This window comes from Symphalangus syndactylus, chromosome 3, assembly GCF_028878055.3.
Source record: "Symphalangus syndactylus isolate Jambi chromosome 3, NHGRI_mSymSyn1-v2.1_pri, whole genome shotgun sequence".
In the NCBI taxonomy this organism is placed as follows: domain Eukaryota; kingdom Metazoa; phylum Chordata; class Mammalia; order Primates; family Hylobatidae; genus Symphalangus; species Symphalangus syndactylus.
Genome location: NC_072425.2, coordinates 38,034,069 through 38,057,663, shown reverse-complemented (window position 1 = coordinate 38,057,663; position 23,595 = coordinate 38,034,069). Strand labels below are relative to the sequence as shown.

General features: G+C 39.7%; 1 protein-coding gene across 10 annotated transcripts in view; it reads left to right on the top strand.

The window, feature by feature from the left end:
* ZNF462 (zinc finger protein 462) overlaps positions 1 to 23,595 on the top strand; it is a 152,641-nt gene that overhangs the window by 75,389 nt on the left and 53,657 nt on the right. For all 10 annotated transcript variants that reach the window (XM_055271585.2, XM_055271588.2, XM_063636156.1 and 7 more), the window contains one exon: positions 1,638 to 1,829. In XM_055271585.2, coding sequence (XP_055127560.1) covers positions 1,638 to 1,829 — 192 coding nt within the window. The remainder of the gene's footprint in view (positions 1 to 1,637; positions 1,830 to 23,595) is intronic.

The window sequence follows — 23,595 nt, the reverse complement described above, 5'->3', positions numbered from 1 at the left end:
AGGAAGGCTTAATTACAGAACTTGGATGCTATACTCACTTCACATGTGAACCCATTTAGTAATTTTCATGGTGGCAGGAAAATAATAATCTCGGAAAAGCAGGGGCAAAGAATGATCTTCCAATACCTGTTTTTCTTACTTTTAATCCTTAGACCACAACTCTGTTCATTTTTACTGGTCCACAAAACTTTATGATTCTGTTTTCTCTTCTTTCGTCTCTGACTTTTAAATGTCACCTTAAAAATTAATTTTAAAAATACATGTTCGTTAGAGAAAGTTTGGAAATGAAAGAAGAAATGCGGTCATTCATAATCTTGTTACCTAAACACCACTGTTGTTCACATTTCATATATTTCCTTTCAGTCATTTTCTCTATAATTATTTTTAACGGTTGTAATTCTAATGCAATTGAATATATATATTTAGCCTTTGTATTTACTTTTATTTTTATGTTATTATAAACTCCAAGAATTTATTTTAATTGAGTAAAATAAATCATCAATAGGATATGCCCAGATTGACTTAATCGTTTTCTTATGGTTGTAAATTTAGGTTATTTCATACCTTTTTCAAGCATAAATGATGTATATTTCTAAGTAAAGCTTTATATTTATTAAAGGATATCTTCTTATTACTCTTTGAAATGGAGTTACTAGGTTGGAAACATGAGCATTTCTAAGTCTATTGTTCTTAAAAGCAAAATGGCTTTCTGAATTGATCTTACCAGTGTATATATGTCCAACAATTTAAGCATGCCCACTTCACACTCTTAGTTCTTAAAATGTAATTAATTTAACAGGTAATATACAGCGAAGGTAAATCACACTCTAACTTAATTTGGTCATGGTGATCTGTGTTGTATTTCAGTGGCATAAAATTAATTTTAAAAATAGTGCTTATTTTTACTGAGAGGCAGTCTTTATTGAAGAATATTGGAGATAAACACACATACATACACACACACTGTACCCCCTAAACCCCCATGTTTACATATACAGCTCTCTTCCTTAGAGAAATGACTAATTTTTACCCATTTCTGTGCTATTGACTAGATAAGGAAATGGAGTTCTATGCTGAGGTTTATGAACTGGTCCAAAAATATATATATGTGGGATGAGAACGTGTATAGTTAGCAAGGAAGTACAGAATAGAATAGCACAACAGAGCTTGCACTGAATGACTTTGTGATTAAAAAGCCACTAATAGATCTTTGGAATAATAATTAAGCATATTATTTTCTGGGACTGACAAAAAGGCAACCTTGAATGAAAACTGACATGGTCATTTCTAGTGTAGAGAGGGAGGGAAAGGGATTGGAAATTTTTCTAAAGGAGGTATCCTGGGCAGTTGGGTTTCACTTCTTATTGGGGAATTAATTCATAGCTTCACTCCTGTAAGCAGAGCCCAAAACGAAAAAGGACCAGTTCACTAGATTCTGGAGCTCATGGAAGAATTTCAACTCCAAAGGAGCACTGTGGTTGTGGCAGGTTGTTGGTCTGTGAGGTTCGTTCATAGAACATGAAGCTTGAGAAGCGCTTCTCTAGTATGAGTTAACTGAGTTATCTTGTTTCCATCCCGGCCTTATACCCTTCTCCCCTCTTTTTCTTGTTCTATTTCTTGTCACCATCCTCTTCCAGGTGAGCATGCCTACAAGTGTTCTTGGTGCTCATTCTCCACCATGACAATCAGCCAGCTGAAGGAACACTCCCTCAAGGTCCACGGAAAAGCCCTGACCCTCCCCAGGCCACGGATCGTCAGTCTCCTCTCCTCACACTCCCACCACTCCTCCCAAAAAGCTACCCCGGCTGAAGAAGTGGAAGACTCCAATGGTAAAAATGGGCTTCCAAGCTGGAATTAACCACTCAGGGTTGAGGTGGGCTGGGATTCATTGCCAATCATTTTTTTAGAGGAAAATCTTATGTGAAAACATGGTGGTTCAAGTGAAGGAAGAAATGTGAAAAGGTTTAAATGGTGTAGAAGTTGGAGTGGGAAGCGGAAATGAACTTGTTGAGCATCTGTGTGACGCCGTGATGAAAATGGAAGTCAGCGCTCATGGGAGTGTTGCTGGTGGAAAGAGCCTGTCGAGTGGGATGGATTAGTTTTCGATCATTCCACTGTGGTTTCAAGCAAGAAAGCGAATGGAGTACCAGGCCAATTTGTTTGTTTTTATTTATATCCTGTCTTGTTCTAAAAAAGATGTGCTGTGAAGTGTTTGGGGTGACAGGTATGTACATTAATGACACAAAATTCAGAGTAGGAATGCAAAGGGTGAATGAGTGGGGAAGTGTGTCTGACTAAGCCACGTGATATCTTAGGGGTGACATAGGGATTTCTTACAGCTGAAGGATGCTAAGGAGGCATGAGTTGGGAGGAGAGTTTTACTGTTTAGTTTTGGAGTTTCAGAAGAAATACAGGAAGCCAGGGAGAGGGTCTCCTCGCTAGCAGCGTGACCAAAGCTGTAGGGAAGAGAAAGAGAGTCCAGACCTTGGGGCCTGCAGATACGGCATAGTAAGCAAAGGGATAGTTTATTGTTTTTATAAGACCAGGAAGCAGACCTGTTTGATTTCTCATCTCACCTCAAATGATTGCAGAATCAGCTACTTAGAAGAGAAGTAGAGGAAGTCTGCAGATTCTTCGAGGTAGACCTGCTCTCTTCCAACCCCTTCTAATTCTTGAATCCCTTCTGCGGGAGCCAGTTAGCTACCATCAGCTTGAGTACTTCGCAGGTCAAGGAATGACTGTCTCCCAAGATCTACTGTTACATTCTTGGGAGGAGCTTAGTGGACTGGAAAGAAAGCAGAACAAAAGCCTGGCTTTGAATCTACTTCTCTCAATGGTGGTCACGTTTCCCTGGGCAATCTTAGCTTCTTGTACCCATATGTAAAATTGGATAGTGATATCTACCTCAGCCTATTCAGAGATTAGTGAGAAAGGGTGCACACCTATAAAATACCTAATACAGCCTCTGACACATAGTAGGAATTTAATAAAAGGCCATTTTATTTCTGTACTTTTCATCCTTTGGTTGCAATTCTGGCCTTTGGGACCATTTATAACAAGTACGAATTTTGGTTATTTTTAATGCATGTGTCTAAAACGAGAGACTCTTCAGATAACCTGATGATCTGACAGCCCAACTTGTCAACATGGTCTAATTCTCAGGTTATCAAAAGAGTAAATGAGTAATCTTTATGCATGAGGTCTGTGAGCAGACACCTGTAGGAGGAAATGAAATGGTAAGTCCTAAGATGAAAAGCTGCTTTTTAAAAAACTTTTGAAGCTTGGTGGTCGTTCCTTTGCAAATCATTTATAGTGTTCAACACTATAGCTCCTTACTGGTGTCCCTGCCTTAAAGGACTTCTGTTTAACAAAGAAGGCTTGTTGTGATGGCTACGACTTGTAATGAAGTGACCAGACAATCTCCTTAGCTACTGTGTAGTAGTTTAAAATGTGGAAGGAAGCCTGTGGTGTTTTTTTTTTTTCTTCTGGGAAAATTTAGAGTCACACATCTAGGGCTGGGTGAGAGTACCTGTGGAAGGGTAAAAAAAAAAAAATGTCCCTTTTTCACCTGAAATATTCTATTCACCAGGAAAGTTGGTATATTGCAACCAGAAGGGCAAAATCTAACTTGACCCAAATTGTAAGATCTGTATTAATGTGATTTTTAATTAATTGTTTTCATCTGACATGGAAGCTACATTTGTGGAGCTGTTTGGATGAAACACATTCATCTCACTGCCATTGCTAGCAAAGGCTTTGTCTGGGACATTTTTCTCAACGTCATACCTTCTTTTCTCTTTGTGTTTCTTCCTGAAAGGTGGGTCTCAGTCAGAGGTCAAGGGAGTCCTTTAAACCCACCCATGGCGTGAATCATCATCCTCTGCATAGACTAAGAAGGGTCGAGTTCAGTTATGTTCTTGAGCCTGTACTCTCTCCTGAGGGCTGTACTATGCACGGAAGAATCAGAAATGAGTATAGTATTTTTCTGGCCCTCCGGCAACTTAAAATCAACTGTTTAGATGATACTATTAGCGCTTACATTTGAGCTAACCATAACCCTAAGCCTCAGGCCTAATCTATTTGTGGAGTGATCTCAGATTCTTGGAGGATGGACTTTGGGGAGGGGTGGATGTCACAGAAATATGTGAAAGTGATATTGAGTAGATCTCTCTATAACATAGATAGTCTGTTTTTGTTTAGCCACAGGGAAATAATTTGTAATATATAAAAGGGATTCTTATTTTTCTCCTTATGAAAGAACATAGTAACTGAAAGCTCTGCGTGGTAACTATTTAGTGAGCCCTACACAAAAGTCATTGGGCCTGTACTGTTTTTAATGTATATAAATGACCTATATTAATGGATCAGCAGTGATTAGTTTAATTTGATGACGTAAAAGCTGATTAGATGACGTAAACAAAAAGAAGGCTGTTCACATGAATGAATAATTCTGTGGAAAGAGTAGTTAATAGTTGTTCATTCAGTAAATATTTTCTTGAGTCCTTACTATAGATTTTGTATAGTTTTGCATGGCCAAGAATGGCTGAGCAGGTCCAAAGTAGGAAGACTTTGCTAAGGAGCCGGATGGTGGATTCCTAGAAACATCTAAGTCTACAGGATGGAAAAACATCTGTGGGGCTAGATAGTAGCCTGTAAATTATGCCTTGAATGGTGTTTGAAACACACATGTGAAATCCAATTGCACATTTTAATAGAGAGAAGCTGTGGGGCTACTGGCTCACAGTTAAGGTTTCCCACACTGCAGATGCCAGGACAATGTGAACACACCAACCAAAAATGTGTTGCAGGCCTGGGGGGAGTCAAGATCCATAAAACCAGGGAAATCACCAGTGTGTCTTTGGCTTTCTGATTCCCTAGTGAGGGATGTGAATAAAACAAGTTGACATGCTCCTGTTATTTGCAGTGGTCAAATGCTTGCCGTCTTGAGAGTGAGCCAGTCTTCTCTGGCAGAGGGAAACAGCCTGAAAAGGGAGGTTCTTTCTAAGCTGCTCTCTCTCCCAACCCAGAGGAGGGAGGAAAGCGGAGAAAGCAAAAATGAGAAGGTAGAGGGGAGATTTCACTCCAGCTGCCTGGCCACACACATGTTCTGTGCCTCAGCCCTGCTCTTGGGCTCTGAGCTGTCAGTCTTGACATGTTTCACCAGCACACGATTCCTCTATATATTCATGATGATCAGTTGTTGGAAAGAAAAGCAACGGCTCTATGGTGTTGGTTTTGTGTGTAAGATAATGGGCAATGACATGTAATTGCTATTCTAAACAATGCATTAAGGGGAAACAATAAGGTTGTCAACAAAGGGAAATGCTCTGCTGTGTTTGTGTTTACTATGTTCCTTCTCCTGCCATATACAACACAGGACTGGCTTTTATCCGGCTATTTCCAAGTCTCTGCTTTCAGTACAGAAAAATACACATATAGGCACAGCTGTAAAATAACAAAGAAACTAGGACAGCGTAGTTTAGCTATGAGATTTGTTTTAGGTCTGAGAAGCTACACAGGGCATGGGCAATGGATATGTAACTTAAAATTCAACTATGTGTTTTATAAGAAGTCAAGCCAGTGTGACATTCCATCTTTTTCCTCCCTCTAGTTTCTCCCGGGGACTAATAAGTTATTTTGTTTCATCTATCTATGCAGTTATGCTATGGAATTGCCTGCTTTAGAAAATAGTTACTATGATGCATTTAGGACAAAAACAAAAATCAGACCAGGTGCAAAATGAATAAGGTGAATGATGGTAACATAGTTTTGTTTTGCTTGTTTGTGGTTTTTTTTTTTTTTTGGCTGGTGCCTTAGTTAGCAACCCAGAGAAAACACAATACACCTCCATTTATAATATAGAACTTGATATAGTCCTCCCAAAAAAGAAGTCTGTGATATTATGAATTAATAGAAAAATGTTGCAAAGAGCTTGGCAATTTCCTTTTGTACTGATTTTTTAATAAATTTCTATTGGTTTTTCTGCCCTAAACTCTAGAATAATATTTGACAAACACTATTTTTATCAAGACATTTCTCATCAAGGAAACACATGTACTTATTGTCTGTCATATCAAAGTCTTCAGCATTGCATCCAAAGTTCACCATTTAGTCATGCTTTCTCCATTGCACAGTGGCGTCACTAGCAAATACTGACATTCCTACCATCTCTCTACTTAACCACCCTAAGCATTTAATGTCTTCCTTTGCACTTCTACTCACTTTCAGTAAGCTCTGCTGGGAGGTTAGGTGGATTTCTTTCCTGTCTGCTTCTCTCTACTAGTCCATGACTTTCACTTCCTTTAAGGATTGATTTTCATTGGCCCCAAACATACTCTTATTACTCTTCCTGGTGCGGTATTAGTACTTGCAGATATGCTATTCTTTCTGTCCCCTAATATTCCAATATGGACAGTTAGGTAAGTACTTATTAAATACTCATTCTTTTCATGGACTAGTGATATCTTGGAGGCATCACAGTTTTCAGTTCTGTTAATTGTACTGGGTCCTCAAATACATTTTAACTCCACTAACAAAATTACACAGGATGAGTTTATTTCATTTCCATTTAAGAGGCAGGTCAAAAGACAATCTGAAGATGAAACCTTAGAGAATGCTCTAACATTAATTCTCTGACACAATTTCTCTGCCAAGATAAAAAGATCTTCCTTGACAAAGAGCGTTTTAAATATTGTCATTGTTCCCTGCATGATGAGACCTTCTGTATAGGTGGGAAGCTGAAGGTTGGGACAGGGTATAAACCCTTCTGTCCCTCAGAATGATATAGAAAGTATGATGGAGCTGGAGAAATGAACATTTCTAGTATGGTCAGCTGTTAGCAGAGTTGCTTCTTGAAGCAAGTGCACACAATTACTGATCTTAGAGTGGGCTAATTTGTTCTCTGTGTCTCTGTCAATATACAGTGTTTGGTTGCAGTTAAATTCAGATTCAAAGATGATATAGCGATAAACTGACCAACAAAACTTGTCAATGAGTAGAGCTTTCTATTCTTCCTGAAAACTTTTCCCATCAGACTTTTAAAACAATATGTTGGTTAGAAGAGACTCATTTGGTGAGACTCAGTTTTTCTAAACATTAGAGATTGGCAAACTTTTTCCTTTAAAAAAATTTAAATTGACATATAATAATTACACATATTTGTGGCATACAGTGTGATAATTTGATACATGCATATGATGTGTAATGATTAAATTAGGGTCATTAGCATTTCCATCACCTCAAACATTTATCATTTCTTTGTGTTGGAAACATTCAAAATCTGCTCTTTAAACTGTTAGTAAATATACAATCAGTTGTTGTTTATTCTAGTTATCTTTAGCTGCTGTAAAATTCTAGAACTTGTTTCTCCTATCCAGCTGTAATTTTGTATCTATTTACCACCCTAATGCCCATCCCAGTCTCTAGTAACCACTATTCTACTTGCTACTTCTATGAGATCAACTTTTCTAGCTTCTACATAGGGCATAAGAATGTGCAGTATTTGTCTTTCTGTGTCAGCTTATTGGCAATTTTTTTCTATAAAAAGGGCCAGACAGAAAATATCTTCAGCACCGTAGGTTATGCAGTCTCTGTCACAATTACTTAACTCTGCCACTGTAACATGAAAGTCGCCATAGACAATATGTAAACAAACAACATGGCTGTGTTCCAATAAAATTTTATGTACAAAAACAAAGGGAAAGCCCATGAATGATACTTCACTAACCCATGCCATAGATGAGATGATTGGGGGGAATAATTAAACAGCAATACCCATGAGATTAATCCAGTCTTTAATAAATGTCATTCTGAGCCTTTATATTTAACATATGGAATACTCCTAGATGTCATTTAAAAATGTAACTTGACCTAAATATATTATTAGATTCATATATGAAATGTAAGGTATTAGATAAAGTTTTAAAAATATTTGTGCATGAATTACATTTAAGCTTAAAAGGAAAACCTTCTCTAGGAATTATGTTGAGTCTATCAACTCATTTAACCTTGGCTGCAGCAATGCTTGACAACTAAAAATTAAGATCTGGGATGCTTTATTTTTGAAGAGAAGCTTTTCAGATCTCTAAATAGGTCAGACATAAAATTCAACCTTTAAGAGGATCCAGTTAGTTGCTAGGGCATCAGCCCTTCCACACAGGTTCCAGTTGCAATCAGATTGAAAGAAAAAACGACGACATGGTTTCTTTAAAAATGACAATCATGAAATGGAGACTCCCAGGTGAATAATTAATTATAAAGTACAAAAATTTACATCGTTTATAGCACATGCAATGTAAGACATAATTTTAATGGCTTAACTATAATTTTTAATGGGTTCTGCTGGTCTCAAAATTATCTGACCAGATACTAACTAACCTTCTCTTTTTGACATCAGCATCTCTCCATCAAAATTTGGCCTAAAGTTCATTTTAACACTTACTACGTTTCTATATTTCTACTGTAAAGACTTAAGAGGTCTGCAACTTTAGTGGAGCAAAGTGGCATTGAAGACCCCGAATCTTTTGTTATTACCTGGAAATCTACAGGGATTAAATGTTAAGACTCTGCCTCAGTGGCAAAGGGCAACCCTCCAATATTAACACCACTCTGAACTCAAAGGTCATATGATAGACGCTTCCCAAGATACCAACCTGCCTGGGATTTCTGTGACTTTTTGAATTAGCCATAGTTTTGTGGCTACTATCATCCTTTGTGCCAGAGATGAAAACATTTCAAGTATAGGCTTTCCATGTCCTGGGAACTTAGTCAACTAACGCATCTCCCTGTTCTCATGCCAACAAAAACATTGTTCGTCAGAAATATAACCACATACTACTAAACTTACTCAGAACTAGTTCCCAGCAACTCTGGAGTTTGCTTCATAATTCCAGATCTGACTTTCACATCTCTGGGTGAACTGCTTGGAGAATACCTCAAGTCTTCCAGACCTCATTTGTGGAAAGTATCTAAAAGAGAAGAAATCTACTTTATTCTTTAGCAGAAAAATATAGTCAGTCATTAGCTGAATCATCTAAAGCAACTAATCTCAGTTATTTTTTAAAAGAAAGAATTTTTCCTTGTCTTCTCATTGCCCATTTCAAATTTTCTGTCCCTGGAGCTGAAGCTAGTATTTTAGGCCCAATTTTACTTGAGATAAAAATCCCACTTGGGGAGGCCGAGGCGGGCGGATCACGAGGTCAGGAGATCGAGACCACGGTGAAACCCCGTCTCTACTAAAAAAAATACAAAAAATTAGCCGGGCGTGGTGGCTGGCGCCTGTAGTCCCAGCTACTCGGCGAGGAGAACGGCGTGAACCCGGGAGGCGGAGCTTGCAGTGAGCCGAGATCGCACCACTGTACTCCAGCCTGGGTGACAGAGCAAGACTCCGTCTCATAAAAAAAAAAAAAAGAAAAAGAAATCCCTCAAACTGTCTTGAGACTTCTTATGACTCATTGGTCTCTCCAGTCTTTCTGTTCTGTGTGAGAGGATTTTACACAGGCAGAAGGAAGGATATTTGAGTTGGGAGAAGTCACAAGAGTGAGCCATGATTTAGAGGTAGAAATCCTGCGACAGCCTTGCTAGAGTCAAGGGTATGTCCTCGGAAAGATGGGTATGTAAAAAATTAATTTTCTTAAAAGTGTGAAGAGCCCCGGTGTTGTGGCTCAAGCCTGTAATCCCAACACTTTGGGAGGCTGAGGCAAGAGGATCTCTTGAGGCCAGGAGTTCAAGACTAGCCTGGGCAACATAGCAAGATCTCACCTCTACAAAAACATAAAAATAAAATAAAACAAAAATAAATTAGTATGGAGGTGAGAATAAGATGCCAGAAATAACTTTTTAGCTACAATTATTTTGTTGAAAAAATACGTACATTTTGATTGTATGTCCCAGGAAAGCATGTCCAAATGATGTACACATATTTTTGTTAACATGTTTTGTTAACCATAAATAACAACCAACAGAAAAATTCCAGTGGTGGTGATTAAACAAAAATGGTGAAATAGCAAATGGCCAAAAGTGACATGAGGGGCAAGTATACAGGTGGGAGAATCTGCTTGCTCTCTGCTGGATTCAGTCCCTTTCTGTTTAGGCCCAGGAAATATGTTCCTGCCACTGGGGCTCTTCCACTTTGCAAACAGTTTCCGAGTCGTCAAGTTCAACCCAAAGGAAGTGTTTGGCTGAGAATGTAGGGCCCAGCTAAAGTTTCATTTCCCAGCACACTGCTTATGGAGAAGTCATTCCAAGGCCAGGTTCTTCAGCTTCCATGGGGACACAAAACTTCTTAGATGACTCGCACAGGTCACTGTCTTATGTCATCTTTTATTTTGATGCACTGTGAGTCCTCCACCAGAGCTGCTATGATAGCCACATCGAAGAGATGCAGGACCTTCTAAACTCTTAACCTATGTGTTGATTTTTAGCACTGCTAGTTATTTTTTTTCCCCTTTGGCCAGTTTGAAAGTCATCCATCCTGGTTTACGTAAGGGTTCTGCATATCTCTTTGTTCGATTCTCAAGTGATGAATAATAATAATTATTATTTAAAATTCTACCAATTGCCTTAAATATGTCATCTGCTTTAATATGTCTAATGAATTGGAGGTATAAATGATTAATCTCATTTGAAAGAGAAGGGCATGAGGAGTGAAATGGTGAGTCAGACATCACAAAGCGTGTACTTGGTGGAGCTGTTTCATTCACAGGTTTGTCCGATTCCAGAGCTTGTGCCCTTGAACTTTGTGCCTCAGTGGGGTCTAATAGCAAAAACACATACCCAAGAAATGATCCAGAGTGGTGAAGCCTTGACTGCTTGTATGTCTGTGGGCTCTGGAATCTTCTACAGGAAATGAAAGACAAGTGTTTATTACTTATTGATATTTGGAGCTTAAGTTAACAGATGTACAGATAATATTAAGTTAAAAGACCAGAATAGAATAAAGTGAGAAATTGTATATCTGGATTTGAATGGCTATAACTGTGGATAGGAGAAGGAATTGAGTCATGTAGGGCTTTATGGAAGAGGCGGTACTCAAGCTGGACCTTGAAGGGTGATTGGATGTGTACAGGTGGATGGAAGGAGGCCAGGAGGAAGGCGTAGCAGACATGAGCAGAGATACAGGAGAAAGGATCCTGGAACTGCAAAAATCCAGTGTAGCTGGAGCAAAGGATGTGTGGTGAGGTTAGTGGAAGGGTAATTGGTGAAGGAAGGAGAGGTAGAGCCAGATGACAGGGGTACTTAACACTGGGAAGAGGACTTTGGATTTGTTAAGAAACAGACTCAATGGGGAAGACTAGCAGCAAGATTCGTTTGTCTCTGGAAGTGCCAGGGTACATTTGAGCTATAGGTGCATTCAGCTAGCATCGATAGGTTTTCAACAAGGAATGTGCAATGAAATCAGTCATGGGTAGTAGTCATCCTCTTTTAAGATGGCTGCATAGAATTTTTACCTTCTGATGACAAAAGTAATACCAACTCGTGACTAAAGAACAGCTTTATGGCAATACATAACAAAATGTTAACGGTCACCCATCATGCCAGCCTCTCCCTACCCAGAATAATCTCTATTCACAGTTTGTTGAAGTCATCTAGATATTTGTTCTATGAATATACAAACATAGGTTGTCATTTAGTTTAGTTTTTTTTTTTCTTCAAAACTGAATCATACTACACAAACTAGTTTTCTTTCATGTGTTTTTGCTCTCACTACATAGGTTCCATCACCACATGACTTACCATAGTTTTGAAATATAAGGGTTCATATCTCAAAAATAATTCCTTTTCAAATAATAAATATTGAGTACTTAAAGGTTTCAAATATATATATATATATATATTTTTTTGAGACGGAGTCTCGCTCTGTCACCCAGGCTGGAGTGCAGTGGCGCAATCTCGGCTCACTGCAAGCTCCGCCTCCCGGGTTCACGCCATTCTCCTGCCTCAGCCTCTCAGAGTAGCTGGGACTACAGGCGCCCGCCACCACGCCCGGCTAATTTTTTGTATTTTTAGTAGAGACGGGGTTTCACCGTGGTCTCGATCTCCTGACCTCGTGATCCGCCCGCCTCGGCCTCCCAAAGTGCTGGGATTACAAGCGTGAGCCACCGCGCCCGGCCCTCAAATATATTTTTATGTATAATAAATTATATATATATTATATTTAAGGTGGGATTCTCAGAAGGCCTTTGAGATTTTGCCAATCAAAAATTCATTAATTTTATTTTAGGGCTCACTCACCTCCTCAAAAATTACTCAAGTAGAGTCTGTTTCCCCACTACTTACTTGAGACTTAATACATTTACAATATTGGTAAACGGTTCTTAAAAGACAAAAATCAAGATTACAGACTGCCTAGACTGTTCAGCGTAATGGGCTAGAAATAAGATTTTGTGAAAGGATAAATACAAAGTCTGTTGGGTAGTGACCCTTGGCATTTATTTCCATTCCTGGACTTGCCAAATATTCTTATAACTATTAGCTACCTTACGTGTGTCTCCAGCTAAACTGTGTGCTCTCCGAGGTCAGGGACCATTTCCTATTCATTTCTAGAGCCCTAGCACTGGGTAGGCCATTCAATAGATATTTCTTAAATTGTTTTAAATTAGGACAGCAAAAGCAACCACACACAAGGAAAGCCAAGAGAACAATTTATGTGTGAACAAGCCTGAGAACCTGGAAAAAGCCAATGGAGTCTGGCTGTGTGTATAGCAAGATGTGCCATCCCATGTTATTGCAGTTTTCATGGATCATTCCCCTGTCCTTGAGTTAACTAACTTCTCCCTTCCTCCCACCCCAATGGCAACAGCATAGCCCTTTCAACTTTCTGCAAATGAAGCAACCAATTCCTTTTTTTCCAAGCAGCCAAGGAGACAAGTGGGTACCTTCCTTACTTTCTGCCACCTCTTGAGAGTACTTCTACTTCCTTTGTTTAATGATCCTTTTTCAAATGCCTGCTTCCTGCTTATTTTCTTCCTCTCTTTTGGAGTATTCTTTTGTCTTCCTCTATGAACTCAGTGACTGGCTCACATCCTTGCTTTCTAATCCAAATGTAAACTTCATGCTCTGGAATTATAATAGACTAGACTCAATGGTAATAACTCAACAGACACTTCAGTCGCCTAAGCTAGGGAAATTTATCTCCTTCCTGACTGTCCTCCAGCTGCCCACCTGTGGCCAAATTCACCATAACAGCTCCATCTCCAGCACCTCAAATTTGCCTTTACTCTGACCACTGTGAGTAGTCTCCTTCCCCATCCAACGTAGACCTGACCAGAGGGTTAGCCATTTCAAAGGGGCTTTCTCCAGCATCCTGGTTTCTCTCGCCCCCTTGTCCTCTGGTTTCCAACTTGCCAGACTCCAACCCTGAATAACCTTCACTCCTGCCCTTCCTCTGATGTTAGCCAGTCTTTCTGATTCTAACCTCCATCTTTTCCAATCTGTTTTCCAGGATATCTTTGTTAATCACAAATCCAATTTACTTTTCAAAATAAATTTGAGCTGAGTCAGACTTATCCCTATGTAATGTCAGTTTACACCTAAGTATTTCAAGGTATTTTCTTAAGTGAAAGAGACAGGAATAGAGCCACAACCAACGTGCTAGAAGTTGCCAATAGCTGCAGTCTATCTTACTTGTCCCAAACTAAATGGAGTGAGCAGCTGTGTGGTTAGTAGCTGTGGCAATCACAAATTATTGTCCTTGTGAGTTGTGATTTCATTGTTACTCTGATTGTATACTATTTTAAAATTTTGCCTATGGGTAAGTTTTTAATTAGGGATAGAGAGAAGGAAAGACGAGGAAATTCACATCTACCTTGCATGTAAGCAAGAGTAATGCCATCAATATGTCTATTAGAAGAAACATAATAATTATCATAACTAAACCACAGGCAGACAGTGAAGTGTAAGTGCAGTTTCCTATTAGCACATTAAAATTGATCAATTCTATGTGTTGTTCTATGGACAATAAAATAAGATAATTTTTGCTAATACGGTTACAGTATACTGTTGCATCTTAGCTATGTTATCTCCATAACAGAAGTCTGGAAAACAATAACTCTTTAAAAAATTAAGTTCAGGCCAAGCGTGGTGGCTCACACCTGTAATCCCAGCACTTTGAGATTGGCAACAAGGCAGGCAGGTTGCCTGAAGTCAGGAGTTCAAGACCAGCCTGGCCAACATGGTGAAACCCCATCTCTACTAAAAATACAAAAATTAGCTGGGCTTGGTGGCGAGCGCCTGTAATTCCAGCTACTCGGGAGGCTGAGGTGGGAGAATTGCTTGGACCCAGGAGACAGAGGTTGCAGTGAGCCGAGATCACACCACTGCACTCCAGCCTGGGTGACAGAATGAGACTCCATCTCAAAAAAAAAAAAAAAAAAAAGAAATTTAAATTTGAGGTTTAAATAAAATATTCAAAAGATTTGCTTTTTCTGTTTCAAAATGAAAGCTTTTTAGTTACTTTTTGAATAGCTTCATTATTATGTGCCTCTACCCCTATAACTTAACAAAAAAGGTATATAGTACTTTTCACTGTACTTTTTTCTCTTCTAATTTTTTGGAGTATTTTCTAAATCACGGCATGCCTAGGAGAGAACGTTGAGTAAATAGATATCACCCAGTATGGGTTGCCAAGAGCAGAATAAGAGTTAGAGAACTTGAGGTTGGAGAAGTAATTCTGTGCAAGTGTAGGTTTAAGATTTATTTATTTATTTATTTATTATCTTTTTCCAAATTGAGAGCAAAAACAAGGGTAAGAAAGAAGCTTTCAAAACTATATTGTGCTGCACACGTTGGTGGTTGTTTTTATATTAATTATCATAATCCCAATGAAAAGAGGTGACTCTACTGGGACTGGCCATATAAAGCCACTGTTAACAAAGTGCTGAGAGCAGCCCAGCCGCACAGCACCAGCCCAGGCGGAGCAGCTTTCACTGTGCTCCTGGGCTTCCTGTATCCAAAAGGGGAAGGAGGGTTCTTGACAGCAATGGATCTGCAACATTTGAGGGTACCATAAGCCTGTCCAAGTTCCACCCCAGGCCTTCTTGCTTGCCTCAGCCCCAATCCGGCACTCTCATCCTGGGGAAGCATCCAAATGTTCTGTGGAACCTCTTCCCCAAGTCATAACGGTGTTTTTGTTGTTGTTGTTGTTTTTTTTCCCCAGTGGAATTTTGGAGTCGTGGTGCTGTACTGGCATCAAGTGTGACTCTTTCGGTGTATTGCTGGGTTCATTTTGATTGAGCACATACCAGGAGGGATCATTTTCACCCAACTGAAGCTAGTGAACATCTAGGGGCAAATGATCTTTTTGAACCCAGTTCTCCATATAGATTATCTTTACTTAATGGTGTACAGATTACACTGGAGATGTTCGAACCCTGAGTTTGAGATTTGGCTTGAAAGCTGCTGCAGGCTCAAGTCCAGGAAGTACCATTCACATTGTTGTTAATGAAATGTGCAGCCTTAGGCAGAGGTCCTGTCTAGCTCCGTATCACACATGCGTGTCCTTAGTTAAAGCATTTACCCTCTCTGAGCCTTGGAATTTCTAATATGCAAAATAATGATGCCAACTTTATGGGGTTATTTCAAGGATCAAATGAGATAACGCAATGGAAGTACTTTCATATTCTAAATTACTGTAGAAATAGTAGCTATTATTAAAATACTATAGTAGAAGCAAATTTGTTGTCAATTTATGATCCTTTTTAATCAACCATAGAATGGGTTCAAGTAAAAAAGGAAAAAATTTCACATCCATCCTCAAGCTGAATGAAGTTTCCTTACATCATGAGCTTTCTTGGGAGCCTAAGACAATTCAGTGTTTGGAAGGTGGTGCTTATCTGGAACCTTGTTGATATAAACTTATCTGAACTTCAGGGCTTAGTCGAAATCACCCACACAAGAAACTCCTTAGCACTTGATACTCTAATGCGCTAGTGGAATGCATTGATGAGTCCCAGTGTTAGACATCATTACTATAATTATTACTGACATTAATCGATCATTTTTAATTAATGATAACTATCACTTACTGCATATCTACTGATTCAGTACTTTGTAAACATTGTTTCATTTTATTTAAGCCATACAGCAATCCCATGAGACAGGAACTTCCATGACCAGCTCCTTGCTGTTTAGGAAGGAGGAAAATAGGCTTAAGCAAGTTAAGTGGTGTGCCCCAGGTCATAGTTACATCCAGCAGAGTTGGGGTTAGGGGGCACATCAGCCTGACTCCAAACTCTGTTTACTGTGCCACTGCTTCCCTAAGCCTCAGTTCTTAAATGTACTGTTTTTCCCCAGGCAAATCTTAAAAAGGTTATGCATGAGCCCCAGGAAAGTGCTCTGTGTTTGAAATATTAAAACCATTCTTGGATGTGACCTTCTGCAATCTTATCTTCCAAATCTCTTGGAAGGAAAAAACCAATAATCCCAACTTCTACTTTCTCACCACTCACTCTTTGCTTTTCGTAAACTGCTAGACTCAATGTTCTGCCTTCAGCATTTTATTGAAACCACTTTCATGAAGTGATCTAATACTGGCTAACTGCAGTGGCATTTTCTCTGGGAAGGAGTCATTCCTTCTTGCTGTTTACACCTGCTGCCTCCTTGGTTCCCCCTCCCTCTCTCTGGAATTCCTTGCAGCGTAACCTTGATCCCTATGACTATAATGAAATAGCTTTCACAAGGATCATCAGTGACTTCAGACAAACAAGGTCACTGCCTCTGCTCTTGCCTCATCCTTCTTTTTTTGTCTGTGGCATTTAAAACTGCTGACCTTCCTCCTAGGGAAATTCTGTTCCCTTGGTTTTGGTCCTGCTATGTGTTTCAGCCTCTCCTCCAGCCTCTCTGATCATGCCTTCCCTTTATCTTGTTTTTACCATGTTTCTCCTGCTCCCCATACATGTACTTGAGTCTCGTCCTCAGTTCTCTTCTCTGCACTCTCTCTCTCTTTACAAACATATGAAGTCAACTTGCCCTCTTCTGATGCCACCAGTACTTCTAGTGCTAACCTCTCAGGTTAAGTCTGAGACCCTCTGTTCTAACTGCTCCCTACCTTCTCCACCTACGGGTCTCATTCAACCTTCATTTCAAAGGTTCTAAAATGGAACTCATTAATTTCCTACTAAATTTGTCCCTTTGCCAGAGCTCTTGGGACCTAGCTAATATCCTCTGCCACTCCAAGTCTTGTTGGACCCACGTTCCATCAGCCAGTCATTTGTTGTCTGCCTAGTCCTGATGTTTATATCGCCTTAATTCTTCTCACATCCATCTCCCTCCTTCCCATCCTCATCTCTTACCTAAGCCATTAATTACCATGTTTATCCCACCTGCAAATTCCTCCATTCATTCTATTGTAAGCAAGGTTAAGAGTTCATATCATCCTCCTATTAAGAAGTCTTTAACAGCTCTGCATGGCCTGTGTATTAGTCCGTTTTCACACTGCTATAAAGAACTACCTGAGACTGCGTAATTTATAAAGAAAAGAGGTTTAATTGACTCACAGTTCTGCATGGCTAGGGAGTCCTCAGGAAACTTACAATCAAGGTGGAAGGCAAAGGGGGAGCAAGGCACGTCTTATATGGTGGCAGGAGAGAGAGAGAGAGTGGGGGCGGCGGGTATGTGCCATACTTCTAAACCATCAGATCTTGTGATAACTCAGTTACTGTCACAAGAATAGCATGGAGGAAACTGCCCCCATGATCCAGTCACCTCCCACGAGGTCCCTTCCTTGACATGTGGGGATTACAGTTAGAGATGAGATTTGGGTGGGGACACAGAACCAAACCATATCAGCCTGTTTAAAAGAGGGGAAAAAAAAAAACTCAGTCAATATTCTCCATGTTTATACCCAGCCTTTCCTCTCTCCATCAGCTGCCTCATTCTCCCTATATTCTAGTCTAACTGGAATGAGCATCTCTCTCCTCACCCTTTTGCCTTTGTTCATATTATGTCCCCTTTCCTTCATCTCCACATGCCCAAGTACTACTTGTCTTTCAAAGCCACGTGCAAATTCCTTCATTTCTCTGATGCAACAGTGATCTCCCGAGATGTGAGTCAACTCTTCCTCTGAAATCCCTCAAGGCTGTGCCCTACCTCTCTTAAGAACATGTAGTTCAGTCTGCTGCCTCCATAATATTACCAGGAGGGAGCTCTTTAGGAGCAGGATTTTTGTTATTTTTTTATTCTAAACAATGAATATAAGGCTGCTTCCTTCCTAGAGTAGATGTCCTGTAAATGTAAAATAAAAATTTGTTGTGTCCTGTAAATAGTCGTGGTAGTAAAGTAGTAAATCAAGATTTGAATGCTTTTCTGACTCCAGAGCCCCACTGTCTTCTGGCCATGCTACTAACAACAGATAATGGACTCATGGGCATTTGTTTGATTGTTTGAGCACTCACTCATCTTAGTGTATGATGCTGTAATCTCCCCTAACAACCTGAGAGCTCTTGAAATAAGAGATCTGATTTTCTTTGTATCTATCAGATATCTAACATACAGGAATACCTTGGAGATACTGTGGGTTTGGTTCCAGACCACCTCAGTAAAGCAAATATTGCAATATACAAGTCATACAAATCTTTTGGTTTCCCAGTGCACATAAAAGTCATGTTTACACTATACTGTAGTTTATTAAGTATACAATAGCATTATGTGTAAAAAATGTACATACCTTAATTAAAAAATGATTTATTGCTAAAAAATGCTAATGATTATCTGAGCTTTCAGTGAGTCATAATCTCTTTGCTAATGAAGGATTTTTGCCTTGATGTTGGTGGCTGCTGACTGATGAGGGTGGTGGTTGCTGAGGACTGGGAGTAGCTGTGTCAATTTCTTAAAGTAAAACAGCAATGAAGTTTGCCACATTGATTGACTCTTCCTTTCACAAAAGATTTATCTGCAGCATGCAGTGCTGTTGCAGTGCTGTTTGATAGCATTTTACCCACAGGAGAACTTCCTTCAAAATTAGAGTCAATATTCTCAAGCCCTGCCACTACTTTATCAACTAAGTTTATGAAATATGCTAAATCCTTTGTTGTCATTTCAAGTGTTCACAACATCTTCATCAAAAGTAGACTTCATCTCAAGAAACCACTTTCTTTGTTCCTCTATAAGAAGCAACTCCTTATCTTTGCAAGTTTTATCATGAGATTTTATCACGAGAATCAGTCACCTCTCCAGGCTCTACTTCTAATTCTAGTTCTCTTGGTGTTTGTACCACATCTGCAGTTACTTCCTTCACCACAGTCTTAAACCCATCAAAGTCATCCATGAGAGTTGGAATCAACTTGTTCAACACTCCTGCTAATGTTGATATTTTGACGTCCTCCCATGAATCACAGATGTTCTTAATGTCATCTAGAATGGTGATTCCTTTCCAAAAGTGTTTTATTTTACTTTGCCTAAGTCAGAAGAATTCATCAGAAGAATCACTATCTATGGCAACTGAATCCTTACGACCTGTATTTCTTAAATAATAACACTTGAAATGGAAATTACTCCTTGATCCATGGACTGCAGAGTGGATGTTGTGTTAGCAGGCATGAAAACAACATTAATCTCCTTGTATATCTTCATCAGAGCTCTAGGGTGATGAAGTTCATTGCCAATGAGTAGTAACGTTTTGAAAGGAATCTTTTTTATCTGAGTAGTAAGTCCCAACAGTGAGCTTCAAATATTTAGTAAACCGTGCTGTAAACAGATGTGCTATCATCCAGGCTTTGTTGTTCCATTTATAGAGCACAGAGTACAATTAGCATAATTTTTAAGGATTTTTTGAATGGGAAAAGCACTGGTGTCAACATAAAGTCACCAGCTGCATTAGTCTGTACCAAGAGTGTCAGCCTGTCCTTCGGAGCTTTGAAGCCAGTTATTAACTTCCCCTTAGCTGTGAAAGTCCTAGATGGCATCTTCTTCCAATAAAAGTCTGTGGTGCCTACATTGAAAATCTGTTGCTTAGTGGAGCCAGCTTCATCCCTTATCTTAGCTATATCTTGTGGATAATCTGCTGCAGCTTCTACGTCAGCACATGCTGCTTCACCTTGCACTTTTCTGCTCTGAAGACAGCTTCTTTTCTGAAACCTTATAAACCAACCTCTGCTAGCTTCAGACATTTCTTCTCCAGCTCCGTCACCTCTCTTAGCCTTCATAGAATTGAAGATAATTAGGGCCTTGCTTTGGATTAGGCTTTGGCTTAAGAGAATGTCGTGGCTGATTTGATCTTCTATCCAGGCTACTACAACTTTCTCCATAATCAGCAATAAGCATGTTTTGCTTTCTTATTATTCATGTGTTCACTGGAGTAGCACTTTTAATTTTCCTCAAGAACTTTTCCTTTGCATTCACAACTTGACTGTTTGGCACAAGAAGCCTGGTTTTCATCGTGTCTCAGCTTTCAGCATGCCTTCCTCACTAAGCTTAATCATTCCTAGCTTTTGATTTAAGGCGAGAGACGTGTGACTTTTTCTTTCACTTGAACACTTAGAGGCCATTCTACTAGGGTTAGTCATTGGCCTAATTTCAATATTGTTGTGGCTCAGGGAATAGGGAGGTCCAAGAAGAGGGAAACAGATGGGGGAAATGGCTGGTCAGTAGAGCAGTCAGAACACACACATTTATTGATTAAGTTTGCATCTTACATAGGCACGGTTCGTGACACCCCAAAATAGTTAAAATATTAACATCAAAGATCACACATCACCGTAACAGAAATTATAATAACAGTAACATTTGAAATATTACAGAATATTGCGTGACACGGACACAGGAAATGAGTACCTGTTGCTGGAAAAATGGTGTCAATAGACTTATTCGAGTTAAACCTTCAACTTGGAAAAAAATGTATTATTGTGTAGTCCAATAAAGCATATACCTGTATAGTACATATATGTCATGAGTAATCATACCATTTATAGAAAGCTAAGACATCCAGAAGAATATTGCATCACTTTGCAAAATAATATTTCAATCACTGCATTAAGTCTAAATGAATCTAAGAAATATGTATTAAGCATCTGAGTTGACACATGGATGTTAAAACTAACAGTAAAATGCAGATCTAGAAATATTTTGGATGTTGCTGAGAGTTTGTATTCAGGAAATAGAGCAAAGGGTGGCTGATGATTACACATTGTGGTTTGCAGCACATGGATAAAGCACTTGGTCACCTGTTCTATATTATTATTAATTTTTGCACATGAAGGGTTGGTAGGGAGCAGAGAAGGTAGCCTACTAAGTTCCTTTCTTTCCTTCCCATAGGTAGGGCCATAGTCCATTTGAGATGTGAGTGTACTGAGTTCAGTAGAAACAGTTAGATGAACAGTTCAGATGAACAATTCTAACCTGCTAGTAAAATCCCGAGAAGAAAAGATGGTGTTTTCTACTTAACAAAACAAAGTATGGAATCATGGGGTGCTGATGATATTCCATCATCACTAGGGAATGTGCTGCCAGTTGGTTTTTCTCACAGTGGGAATGCATTTCTACCAAGCTGCCTTTCCCATCTGAGTGGTCAGGACTGTGGGTACAATTTACAGATACAGTAAAGGTAAAACTGGGAGGCCGCTATCTCACCTGCTCCCTGCTTAAAACCCTTCAGTGGCTGTCTACATTGCCTTCAGAGTAAATTCCGAGCTCAGCATGGAAAGCTGTTCATTGGGCCCTGCATTTCTCACTGGGATCATTCCTCACCACTTCTTCCCTTGTGCTGTAGCTGCACTGAATACTCTGTCTTTAAAAGGGTCCTATTGTCTCATACTTTAGCCCTTGCTATTCCTTCTTCCTGGAATGCCTTTCTCCACTTATTTTCTCTTCAAATTATTTTGTAGATCTATGGTGGGAAGAAAGCACCTCTTAGCACAGAGCCTAAGATTTCTCAAAATGAGTAGTAGGCAAACACCCCTAAAGAGTAATCCATACTTAGCTGAGCCAGAAGTTCCCAAGGAAGCTGAGATGCCCTTATCAATCATGAAATAAAATCCAAACATCCATGCACACTGAGAAATTTGCAATAACATTACTCGTGGGTAGCAGGGAGAACCAGACAGTCAACCAATACATCCACTGTAGATGAGGTGGCAAGAAGTGCTATCAAGAGAAAGAAAACCAAGGTGAAGTGTAGAAAGGATGGGAGTTGAAGTGTCAGGTAAGGTGGTTGGGGAGGGCATCATTGATGACAGGAATGATTGAGGCCAAGCCTATCAATTGAATACCAAGAACCTTGCTCAAAGCTGCAGGTAATCTTGAAGAATATTGAAAAGGAAATAGACCCCAGAATCATTGCCAGGAAAGCCTGTCCAGTTTGGGAATTGAATTTGCCCTGAGATGACTTTTTGAAGCAAGTTGATTTGTGACCATTCCGTGTGCATTGTTAACTAACAAAACAGGAGTGAATCATTCTGTCTGCGGTATTACTCAGGTTGAGCCCTGCCTTTGAGCCGAATCCGAGTCCCACAATCAATCCCCTCCCCACTCAGCCATCTCCCCGTACAAAATCACTGGACAAGTTGCTGCCATAAGTAGCAATGCATTTGGCTCTGCCAGAACTGGTCAGTCAAAAAGTAGCCTCCAAGCAGCTACTATGTGCCTAGAGCTGGGATGAATACTACATATTTTACAGCCATGTCAGAGATCCCTGTTCCACATGATTCTGCAGTCCAATAAAGGAGTCCAAATGCTTCCATCCATAGAACACACTCCATAAACACTTATTTGGTGCAGAATTGATATAATGCAGACCTCATTGCTGTGGAACTGAGGCCCTTGCAAGCACTCACTATGTGCCAGTCACTGGACTTCACACATTGGTCTTATATAATCTCCAGAGCACCCTATGAAGTTGCCAATGTTATCTTTTCCACTTGACAAATGAGGACACAGAGGTGTGTTGGGTTAAAAGTTGCTGCAGACCTAGAAGGAGGCTCCTCAGCACACCCTGGAAGCTGAAAAGTTGTCTGTTTTCCAGTTGTTCCTGGGTTTTGCCATCTATATAATGGGAAGTAATAATTCTCATTTCATAAGGTCATGGTGAAGGGCAACAAGAGACTTTATAAAAAGCACCTGACACAGATGCTAGACAGAGCTGGCTAAGACAGTGAAAGGTGAACCTGGATCTCACTACCTGATCCCTCCAGCTTCTTGGAAATTTAATACCCTACACCTGAGTCCAGCATCACTGGGCAGCATTTCTGTGGGTGAGTTTGGAGTGGGTGGAGGAGATATCCTAAGGGAACAACCTACTGCTTTAACGGTGATTAAAAATATAGCTTAACCTAGAGCGAGGATTTTCTTACACTGCATGGAAATAGGTGAAAATAAAAGAAAAAAGGGTAAGAAACCCACTGGGTTTGTTGGCTCAGAGACTCCCGCTCGGGGACAATTTTAGAAGAGCTCTGTGCTTTGAAATGTGGCTGCTCATTCTTGTTCTTGATCAACCATAGCCTTTCTCACCTGATTTCCGTGTAGCATCACTTAGAGCTCTACGTGTATCTAAATATATATATATGCTTATACCCAGATGTGTTCTTTCCTCTTGATTATTGAATCTTTTAAGAAATCTCCACAGTTGTTCCCTCCGGGCTCTCACAGCACTGTTCATAGCAAGCCATC